Below are 12,321 nucleotides of genomic sequence, written 5' to 3' on the forward strand. Positions count from 1 at the left end.
TCTTGACTCGCTTGTCAAAGATTCATTGACTATATGTATGTGTGTTTATTTCTGAGCTATCTCATTTGATCATGGCGTACAGTCTACGTATCATTGTATACAGTTGTGTACAGTCAATGTATTGTTGTAATTTGGATTGCTAATATTTTGTTGAGGACTTTTGCCTGATATCCCAATATCAGGGATATTGGCCTGTAGTTTTATTTTCTTGCAGAGTTCTTATCTGGCTTTGTTGGGCATTAATTTTTCTTTAAATAAATGTCTGGTAGAATTCACCAGTGTAGCCATCTGGTCCTGATATTTTCATTCTTGGGAGGTTTTTGATTACTTCTTATGTCACTATTGGTCTGATAAGATTTTCTATTTCTTTATGATTGTTCTTTGAGGTTGTAAGTTTCTGGGAATTTATCCTTTTTTTTTTTTTCTGGGTTATCCAATTTGTTGGCATGTATTTCTTGGTAATAGTCTCTTATGATCCTTCATATTTCTGTGGTATCAGTTTTAATGTCTTCTCTTGCATTTGTAACTATTCGTATCCTCTCTTGTTCTCTTGGTTAGTCTAGTTAAAGGTTTCTCTGTTTTGTTTATCAAGGAACCCTAACACTTAGTTTCATGGATTTTTCTAGTCTTTTTTTATTTCTGTTCTAATCTTTATTATTATCCCCTTTCTACTAATTGTGGGCTTAGTTTGTTTTTCTTTTTCTAGTTCCTTGATGTGTAATGTTAAGTTGTCTGAGATTTTTTTTTTTTTCTTTTTGTGTAGGCATTGCTATAAACTTCCCTCTTAGGACTGCTTTTTGCTGTATTCCATAAGTTTTGATATGCTCTATTTCCATTTTCATTAGTCTCAAGATAATTTTGACTTCTCTTTTGATTTCTTCAACCTGTCGGTTGTTCAGGAGTATGTTGTTTAATTTCTATGTATCTCTGAATTCTCCAGTTTCCCTCCTGTGATTCATTTCTAGTTTCATACCATTGTGGTCACAGGAATACTTGATATGATTTCAGTATTCTTATATTTGTTCAGACTTGTTTTGTGATCTATATTTAGATCTATATATGATCTACATTTTTTTTTCTTTCTTTCTCTCTGTCTCTCTTTTTCTCTTTCTGCTTCTGCTTTTGGTGTCAGACCCAAAAAACTATTGACAAATTCAATATCATGAAGCATTCTACCTAAGCTTTTAAGAGTTTTATAATTTTAGCTCTTGCATTTAGGTCTTTGACCTTTGAGTTAATTTTTGTATGTAGTGTAAGGTGAGAATCCAGTTTATCCTTTCACATGCGATATCCAGATTTGCCAGCATTTTTGTTGAAAATACTGTCCTTTCCCCATTGAATAATCTTGACACTTTTGACAAAAGTCATTTACGCACATATGCAGGGACTGACTTCTGGGTTTTCTATTTTATTCCATTTGTCTGTATGTCTGTCTTTATGCCAGTATTACACTGTTGAGATTACTGTAGCTTTATAGTAAGTTTGAAATCACAAAGTATGAGCCTTCCATTCTTGTATCTATTTTTCACCTTTTTCAACATTGTTTTGACTATTTGGGGTCCCTTGAAATTCCACATGTATTTTAGGGTGGATTTTTCTTTTTCTGCAGAAAAAGTTGGAATTTTGATGGGGACTATACTGAATCTCTACGTCACTCTGGTTAATACTGACATTTTAACAATATGTCTTCTAATCCATGAACATGGGATAACTTTCCTTTTATGTATGTCTTTTAATCCAGCAATGTTTTTAAAAATGTTTTTAAAGATTTAGAGAGCTGGGAAAGGGGCAGAGGGAGAGAGAGAATCTCAAGCAGAGTCTACACTGAGTACAGAGCTCCACATAGGGTTTGATCTCAGGACCCCAATATCATGACCTGAGCTGAAACCAAGAATTGGACGCTCATACAACTGAGCCACCCAGGTGCCCCCATTTTTTAAAACATTTTTAATATTTAATATAGCATATTCAAAATATTAGTTCAAAATGGATATATATACTGAACTATTAAGATATTTTACATTCTTTGGTACTATTTGAAATTTAGTATATATTTTACATTCCACATACATCTCAGTTTAAACTGTCTACTATTTCTTAGTCTCAGTAGTCATGTGTAGCTAGTCGCTACAATGGTGGACAGTGCAGTCTTAGATATTTTCGTGGCTAATCCCTCACTTTATTGAGATTCTGCTTAAATGTCACTTTCAGCCATGTTGTGCAGTTTTTAGTGAGTAAGTATTTTTCTTCTTTGGTTCAGTCACTCCTTTTTTTTTGTTCAGTTCTTAAATATTTTATCCTTTTTGATTCTGTTGTAAATGGAATTGTTTTCTTAATTTTCTTTTTGGATTGTTCATTGTTAGTGTATAGAAATGCAACTAATTTTTGTATGTTGATTTATATCCTGCAACTATGCTGAATTCATTTAGTCTAACAGTTTGTGTATGTGTAGCATTTAGGGTTTTCATGCATTTGCAAGCGGAAATCACTTTACTTCTTCCACTCTGGTTCGGATGTCTTTTATTTCTTTTTCCTACTTATTTGCTCTGACTAAAACATCCAATACTATGTTGAACAGAAGTGGTAAAAGCAGACAGCTTTGTCTTGTTCTTGATGTTAGAGGGGAAGATTTCAGTCTTTCACTATTGAGTATGATGTTGACTTCATATATAACTTCTGTTTTATTAAGGTAGCTTCCTTCTGTGCTAACTTTGCTGAGTGTGTTTCATTTTATTTTGTTTTTTAAAGACTTTATTTGTTTATTTGAATGAGAGAGAGCACACAAGCAGGGGGAGCAGCAGAGAGAGAGGGAGAAGCACGCTCCTTGCTGAGCATGGAGTGCAATGTGGGGCTCAATCCTGGGAGCCTGAGATCATGATCTGAGCTGAAGGCAGATGTTTAACTGACTGAGCCACCCAGGTTCCCTGAGTGCATTAAATTTTAATCGTGAAAGCATGTTAAATTTTGTCAAATGCTTTTTCTGCATCAGTTGAGGTGACTGTTTTTTTTTCCTCCATTCTGTTAATATAGTGTATTATGTTGAATGACTTTTGTACATTGAATCGTCCTTGCATTTTAGGAGTAAATCCCAGTTGGGTATGATAATAATAATCTATTCAGTTTGGTTTGCTAGTGTTTTGTCGATGGTTTTGGCACCAATATTTATAAGGGATATTTATCTCTGGTTCTCTTTCTTTTTTGTGGTGTGTCTCTGGCTTTGGTACTAGAACAATGCTGAAAGTATTCTCCTTCAGTTTTGTGGAAGAGTTTGAAAAGAATTGGCATTAATTCCTCTTTAAATGTTTTATTGAATAGTGATTAGAAGGGGCACATGCACCCCAATGTTTATAGCAACAATGTCCATAATAGCCAAAATATGGAAAGAGCCCAGATGTCCATCAACAGATGAATGGATAAAGAAGCAATGGTGTGTGTGTGTGTGTGTGTGTGTGTACACACGTGCATAGGCAGTAGAATGCTACTGAGCCACCAAAAAGAATGAAATCTCAACATTTGCAATGATGGGACTAGATGGTGTGATGGAACTAGATGGATGGAACTAGAGGGTGTTATGCTAAGTGAAATAAGTCAATCAGAGAAAGACAAATATATATTTTCACTCATATGTGGAATTTAAGAGACAAAGCAGATGAATATAGAGGAAGCGAAGGAAAAATAAAATAAGACAAAATCAGAGAGGAAGACAAACCATAAAAGACTCAACTCCAGGAAACAGTGTTGCTGGAGGGAAAGTGGTGGTGGGGTGGGGGGAGTGATGGGGTAAATGTGTGATGGTCATTAAGGAGGCCACTTGATGGAATGAACACTGGGCATTGTATGCAACTGATGAATCATTAAACTCTACCTTTGAAACTAATAATACACTATGTTAGTTAATTGATTTTAAATTTAAAAATAAATATTTCATTGAATTACCCAGTGAAGCCATTTGGTCCAGGGCTTTTTTTGTTGTTGTTGATACACTGTATTTTTTTTTTTTTTTAGTAAGTGATTTTCTTTCATAGCTAGAGTTGAGAACCCTGATAGGATAGAATCTGATTATCTTGGCAATTTAAGTACTTTAGAGACAAAATCTTAGAGTACCTTCCTGGCTACATTTTCTCAGTCTTTGAATTCTTTTTAGGGCACTGTCTTTCATCATGCTATACATTTTCCTTTGGCAAATATGTAATGGTGTTAGCTCCTACCTAGAATTTTATGTTTCCATCTTAGACTTCTTTTGAGCTATTATATCTACTTAACTGGGAATTTTTTCTTTTTTTTTTTTTAAAGATTGTATTTATTTATTTGACAGACAGAGATCATAAGTAGGCAGAGAGGCAGGCAGAAAGAGAGGGGAAGCAGGCTCCCTGCTGAGCAAAGAGCCCTACGAGGAACTTGATCCCAGGACCCTGGGATCATGACCTGAGCTGAAGGCAGAGGCTTTAACCCACTGAGCCACACAGGCACCCCTTAATTGTGAATTTCTTAATGGTAGTATTCTTGTCCTACTCATTTTAGTATTCTCAATGCTTACCACAGCGCCTGGAGCATGGTAAACATTCAGTAAGCATCTTTGAATAAATACATCTGTATCTGTGATTTACCTATCACAAGCAAAACTGGACTTCTTTGAGTCTTATGAAGATGTACAGGACAGATTTCTCAATCCAAATAAAATAATATTGACCAGATAAGGAAGAAATAAAAGGAGTTGTTCATTGAGTTGTTTCTCAAATATAGAAATAAGCACTTGATATTATATTTCATTCTGTTCAGGGAACAAAACAAAAATTAATTAGAAATGAAAACTTAGCTTCTAGCTTTAATTATAGTAACCTACATTGTCTTATTTAAAATTTTTTTACTTTTACAGAGAGTTGAAAAGTAAAAAATTCCATCAGTACAAAACAAAATGATCTGAAGAATCAGCCCTTTTCTTCTGTTAAAGAAATGCTAGAACCCTTACACTTAATTATATAAAATTTACTGATGTATTTTCAAGAAATGTGAATTTCTAGGGTTATCTTCTAAATGTGGATTTGGATTTTATTAAATCCACTTATTTTGTTTGGTATTACTTTTAGAACCAGAAATCAGTAAGCTTTCCTTTATCATTTGGCTGTAGCCATACACTATAAAAATCCTAGTAGGAAAATGTAGATAACAGTATTTCTGGAAATAAGGTATGGGATTTGCTTTTTCTTGTGAAGTAATTCTCTCCTAGTTCCAATGAAAAGAATTTGCAAGAATGCCTTTAATTCTCTTTCAGTTCTAAAGTTCTAGGGTAGTTTTAAAAAAACTAATTGAAAAAATAAGTGGAGTGTGATCATTTTAATCACTATCCAGAAATACTCCATAACTTCATATGTTCAAACATTGGGTTCCACAAATTTTTACTACACTAGACTAGGTTTACTGAAGAGTAAGTATTTCTCTACTTTTTCTGCATTTATATTTTCCTGTACCTCTGATTAAACACCTACTGTTTTATTTTTGATAAATAGGTGGCCTCTAAGAATCAGACTTCACTATTGGGAGAACCACCAAAAGAAATACGGCTCAGTAAGAATCCATACCTGAACCTGGCAAGTGTGTTGCCCAGTGTGTGCTTATCATGTAAGTAAGAGCTCAGTATTAGTATTTTGGAGTTTTATTAAATACTTTCCATAATCAGTCTTACTCTAATTAAATGGAAGCAAATAATGCTTATTGGCCATGAAAGCCTAAATTATGACCTCATCTTTAAAGAATAACTAAAATTAAGACACTTAAAATGTATTCTATTTAAGGAAACATCTTTTGTAATATCTTTCAATTTATTGAATTATTAAATCATAATAGAAAATCTGGCAAGGGAATTATTGGCAATACTATAATGCTGTACAATACATATAGAATCATTTGTATTCTAAATCTATTTCTAAGATAGAGATTTAAACCTCTACATATCTCATATATCCAGAATATTTGCAAACAATCCCCCCAGAACTGTGAGCTAATGAAAATAAGCAGAAGTTGAGCTCTCATTTACTTTTTTGGAAGACTTTCTCAGGCCTTCAATTAAGGTAAATTATTAAATATAGTTTTAAGAGAAAATCACAAACGTGGTGTGTTCTAGGCACTAGGATATTCATTACAATGTTGGTTGTCAATAGTGTAACTGAAAAGTGCCTTAATATTCCTCAATAGGGGAATGGTTAAATAAAAAAATAGTTTATCATAAAATGGAATACAATACAACTTTTTGGTATAGTTGAGGGAGAGCTACATGTACTAATATGAAATTCTCTCTAAAGCAAATTAAGTAGAAAAAGCCAACATGTGCCTAAAATGATTCCATTTATGTTTGTTTAAAACTGTATTCTTTTTTTTTAAACTATATACTCTTACGTGTACATATTTAATGTGTAAATGCATACAGTAAATCTGGGAAAATAAATTCTAAACTGTTACCTCTGGGGAAAAAAGAATAGAGTTAAAAGAAATGAAATAATATATATGCTCTGTATTTTATAAAGTATCCTCTTGTACCTCGACATTAATTTGTAATTTTTTAAAAGAGACAGAAAAAAAATTTAATATGCTTCTCCTATACCCACTGCATTTTTTACCTGGTCAAAAATTGATGGTTACAACTATTGCATTAATAAGAAGGATTAGTTTACATTTTGTTTGCCTTCTTTTAGAGATCAGACATGTATCTTAAAAATGTTTCCATCAAAATTATTTATCAATTGGGCAAACTTCCACGTTCAGTTGCTTTAAATGAACAAGAAAACATCATATACTGTATATCCTCCCCCTGGGGGATAAGAACTATAGCTATATGCAGGCAAATAAAAATCTGTGTTGTTTGGGTACATGTTGAATTAATGAGTTTTGTACTTTGTTTATAATTTATAACAAAACAACTTTTAGCTAAAAATAGTGAAATTTGACTTTAGCCCCTGCAAGTAAAACCGCTCTGCAGAAGACTGGAATTGCAAGCAATATTCTGGATGCAATCTCTCAGGGAAATGAATCACAACACACATTGGAAAAGTGCATTTCTTATTCTCAACCTTTTGGTGATTATGCACAGGTAAGTGATCCTCAAGTTTTGATGATATCTAGAAAAATTGGTTCAACTGTATATTGAGCTCATTGAATATGAAAATGTGATTCCTGTGATATCATAGGGAAGTAAAATTGCATTCATCTACACAATATTCCTTGCTCATTTGGGATTTTAGGACATATTCAAGCAACATTGATATTTACCTCGATATTTATGCTAGATATTTACCTCTTGGTGTTTACACTAGTGGTCAACAAACTATAAACCAAATCCAGCCCACTGCCTATTTTGTAAGTAAAGTTCTGCTGGATACAGCCATGTCCATTCATTTACATATTGTCTATGTTGCTATTATGCCACAACGGTAGAGTTGAATAGCTGCAACAGAGACCATATGACCCATAAGATTAAATATTTATTAAGTATTTACTGGCTCTTTACAGAAAAACTGCTGACTTGTGGTTTATACCAATGTACACCTGACTAAGGAACTCAAGGAGATGCCCCTGTTCTTCACCACTGCTTCCTGATTACAGACACACGACCATAATGACGGGCGCTGTTAGGCTAACATTTAAACCAATCAATCACTAACATAAAAAATATTATATTCCAAAGGTATATTGTACCATGACATAAATATGTCAATTTTTCTTTGGCCTTTTCTCCTTCAGGTTATTCTCAATGGCTGAAGCTGAGAGTATATATCATGTTAGCAGTATATGATGATATAATCCTGGGAGTCTTGTAATGAACTATGCTTGTTCTGGTTCTGTCTTATTTCTCAGCACATCAGCTGCTTCTCAGCTCTGCCCTATCTGCGGCAGCAGTGCTTCCACTTTGATTTCCTTGGAGCACCTGTGTTTGCCTCATCTCTCTCTAATCACCTTTAGAACAGAAAACCTGTGTGAATTCCCTTGGAACAATGGATGCCTCCTTATGCTTTTATGATAGGGTACTAAAAACACAGGTGAAATAGATTCTGTAAGAATGGTGCAGCTGGATATTAGAATAATACGTAAGTCTCTTATATACCTGTGGAAAGGTGGAGAAATATAGGTTGGAAGATGATGTAATTAGGTACCAACAGACCTATGTCCAAGGAAGAGTAATCATGAATTAATGCAACCCGGAAAGCATTCCCTCATATGTTTCATAAGACTCCATTTTTCTTCCTTTATTAATTCACATTTTAAGAAATCAAGGTGAGGACATTAATTGACATTAAGTGTATGCTAATTATATTTACAGATGACAAAACCCAAGGAAATTATCAGAGATCTGTAAAATTTGTAAATTGATAGTTCTGTAAATTAGAAACAGCCTAAATTTCCAATAATTTTTAATACTAAGTACATAAATTATGCCATATTTATTCCAGAGATACAATGCAAATAGTAAAGATCAAGTAAAACACTATGTAAATGCATGATAAATATTTCATAATCTATTGTTAATTTTAAAAATTTATAAATTATAGTCCTGTATAATTCTAGTTTTTTGTTCCTTTACAAGGAGCAAAATTTACTTTCATAAATGGAAGCACAATAAACTTAAAAAAATTTTTTTAAACATGTATAATTTAACTTTTTATATAGCTTTTTAATTTTTTATCATTTTATTTTATGATAAGCATACTCCTTACTCCCCATCCCCCAGGCCCCCCCCCCGTAACCATCAGTTTGTTATAGTTAGGAGTCTGTTTCTTGATTTGTCTCTCTTTTTCCCTTTGCTCGTTTGTTTTGTTTCTTAAATTCCACATACGGAATGAGTGAGATCATATGGCATTTGTTTTTCTTTGACTTCTGTTGCTTAGCTTAATACAGTCTAGCTCTATCCATGTTGTTGCAAATGGCAAGATTTTGTTCTTTTTTATGGCTGAATAATATTCCATTGCGTGTATATACCACATCTTCTTTATTTATCTATCGATGGACACTTCCATAGTTTGGGCTGCTTTTGTAGTTTGGCTCTTATAAATAATGCTGCAATAGACATAAGGGTGCCTGTATCCCTTTCCTTAGTGCTTTTGTATTTGGGGGGTAAATACCCAGTAGTATAACTCCTGGATTATACAGTAGTTCTATTTTTAACATTTTGAGGCATCTCCATACTGTTTTCCAGATTGGCTGTACCAGTTTGCATTCCCACCAACAGTGCACAGGGCTTCCTTTTTCTTCATATCTTTGCTGATACTTGGTGTTTCTTGTGTTTTTCTATTTTAGCCATTGTGACAGGTGGGAGGTGATATCTCATGTAGTTATAATTTGCATTTCCCTGATGATAAGTGATGTTGAACATCTTTTCACATGTATGTTATCCATTTGTATGTTTTCTTTGGGGAAATATCTTTTCATGTCTTTTGCTCATTTCTAAATGGGTTATTTGGTTTTGTTGTGTGTTGAGTTGTATCAGTTCTTTACGTATTTTGGATACTAACCCTTTATCAGATATGTCATTTGTAAATATCTTCGCCTATTCAGTAGGTTGCCTTTTAGTTTTGTTGATTGCTTCCTTTGCTGTGCAGAAGCTTTTTATTTTGGTGTAGTCCGAGTTATTTATTTTTGCTTTTATTTCTCTTGCCTCAGAAGACATTTAGAACTGTGTTGATGTGGCCAGTGTCAGAGAGATTACTGCCTGTGCTCTCTTAAAGGATTTTTATGGTTTCAGGCCTCACATTTAGATCTTTAATGCATTTTGAGTTTATTTTTGTGTATGATGAAATAAAGTGGTCCAGTTTCATTCTTTTGCCTGTTGCTGTGGTTCTCCCCATCACCATTTGTTGAAGAGACTGTCTTTTCCCATTGTATATATATTCCTCCTCTGTTGAAGATTAGTTGTGGGTTTATTTCCAGGCTTTCTGTTCTATTCTATTGATCTGTGTGTCTGTTTTCATGCCAGTACCATACTACTTTAATCACTACCACTTTGTAATATAACTTGAAATCTAGATCGTGATACCTCCAGTTTTGTTTTTCTTTTTCAAGACTGCTTTGACTATTTGGGGTCCTTTGTGGTTCCTAAAAAATTTAGGATTATTTGCTTTGGTTTTGTGAAAAGTGCTCTTGGTATTTAAGAGGGATTGATTAAACCTGTAGATTGGTTTGGGTAGTATGGACATTTGAACAGTCTTGGCTCTTCCTATCTATGAGCATGGAATGTCTTTCCATTTCTTTGCATTGTCTTGAGTTTCTTTCATCAATATTTTATAGTTTTCAGAATTCAGGTCTTTCTTTGGTTAAATTTATTCCTAGATGTTTAATGTACTTGGTGCAATTGCAAATAGGATTGTTTTCTTTCTTTCTTTCTTTCTTTCTTTCTTTCTTTCTTTCTTTCTTTCTTTCTTTCCTTCTTTCCTTCTTTCCTTCTTTCCTTCTTTCTTTCTTTCTTTCTTTCTTTCTTTCTTTCTTAAGATTTTATTTATTTATTTAACAGACAGAGATCACAAGTAGGCAGAGAGGCAGGCAGAGAGAGAGGAGGAAGCAGGCTCCCTGCCGAGCAGTGAGCCCGATGCAGGGCTCTATCCCAGGACCCTGGGATCATGACCTGAGCCGAAGGCAGAGGCTTTAACCCACTGAGCCACCCAGGCGCTCCAATAAGATTGTTTTCTTATTTTCAGTTTCTGCTGCTTTATTATTAATGTATAGGAATCCAGCAGGTTTCTGTACACTGATTTTATATCCTGCAGCTTTACTAAATTTATCAGTTCTAGTAGCTTTTTGGTGGAATCTTTAATGTTTTCTATATATAGTGTAATGTTATCTGCAAATAGTGAAGGTTTTACTTCTTCCTTACCAATTTAGATAACTTTTATTTCTTTATGTTGTCTTAATGCTGTGGCGAGGACTTGCAGTTCTATGTTGAATAAAACTGATGAGGGTGTACATACTTGTCTTGTTCTTGATCTTAAGGGAAAAGCTCTCAGTTTTTCCCCATTAGGTGTGATATTTGCTGTGGGTTTTTCAAATAAGGCCTTTATTATCTTGACATATGTTCCCTCTAGACCTACTTTGCAGAGAAGTTTTTATTATGAATGGATGTTGTACTTTGTCAAATGCTTTTTCTGCATCTATTGAAATACCGTATGGTTTTTATCCTTTCTTTTACTGATGTGACATATCACCATGATTATGAATATTGAACCACCCTTTCATCTGGGAATAAATTCCACTTGATTGTGGTACATGATTTTTTAAATATATTTTATTGGATTCAGTTTTCTAACATTTTGTTGAGGATTTTTGCATCTATAGTCATGAGAGATACTGGCCTGTAATTCTCTCTCTCTCAATTTTTTTTTTTTTTTTTTTTTGTGGTATCTTTATGTCATTTTGGTATCAGGGTGATATTGGCCTCATAAAAAGGATCTAGAAGCTTTCCTTCCTCTTCTATTTTTTGGACTAGTTTGGGAAGAATCAATATTAACTCTTTTTTAAATGTTTAGTAGAAAAAAATAAAAAATAAAATAAAAAAATTAAAATGTTTAGTAGAGTTTGCCTGTAAAGCCGTCTGGTCCTGGACTTTTATTTTTTGGGAGTTTTTTGGTTACTGATTCAATCTCCTTACCAGTACCTGGTCTGTTCAGATTTTCTATTTTTCCCTAACCTAGTTTTGGTAGAATATATGTTTCTAGGAATTTATCCATTTTTCCTAAGTTGCCCAATTTGTTGACATATAGGCTTTCATAATATTCTTTTAGAATTGTTTGTATTTCTATGGTGTTGGTTGTTATTTCTTCTCTTTAATTAGTAATTCTGTTTATTTGGTTCTCTCGCTCGCTCTCATGGGTCTTGCTAAGGGTTTATCAATTTTTTATGGTTTTTTTAAATTTAATTTTTAAAACATTTTTTATAAACATATAAAGGATTTATCAATTTTATTGATCTTCTGAAAGCTCCTGACTTCATTGAGCTATTTTTTAAAATTTTATTTTATTTTTTTAGTTTCTGTATCATTTATTTCTGCTCTAATCTTTACTCCTGCCTTTTGCTGGGATTTGGGATTGTTCTTCTTTTTCTAGCTTCTTTAGGTATAATGTAAGGTTGTTTGTGATTTTTCTTGCTTCTTAAGGTAGGGCTGTGTTGCTATAAACTTTCTTCTTAGAACCACTTTTGCTGTATCCCAAAGATTTTGAACCATTCTATTTTCATTTTCATTTGTTTTTATGTAGTTATTGATTTTTCTTTAATTTCTTGGTTGACCCATTCATTGTTTACTAGCATGTTGTTTTAACCTCCCAAGTATTTTTGCTCTTTCCAGAT

General features: G+C 33.4%; 1 protein-coding gene across 2 annotated transcripts in view; it reads left to right on the plus strand.

Moving 5' to 3' along the window:
- The window catches only part of RAVER2 (ribonucleoprotein, PTB binding 2), a 93,205-nt gene that overhangs the window by 58,640 nt on the left and 22,244 nt on the right, over positions 1–12,321 (plus strand). For both annotated transcript variants that reach the window (XM_032844865.1, XM_032844864.1), the window contains exons 10-11: positions 5,508–5,619; positions 6,948–7,084. In XM_032844865.1, the coding sequence (XP_032700756.1) occupies positions 5,508–5,619; positions 6,948–7,084 (249 nt within the window). The remainder of the gene's footprint in view (positions 1–5,507; positions 5,620–6,947; positions 7,085–12,321) is intronic.

The sequence above is a fragment of the Lontra canadensis genome, unplaced genomic scaffold (genome assembly GCF_010015895.1).
Source record: "Lontra canadensis isolate GAN:19392208 unplaced genomic scaffold, GSC_riverotter_1.0 scaffold158, whole genome shotgun sequence".
Taxonomy (NCBI): Eukaryota; Metazoa; Chordata; class Mammalia; order Carnivora; family Mustelidae; genus Lontra; species Lontra canadensis.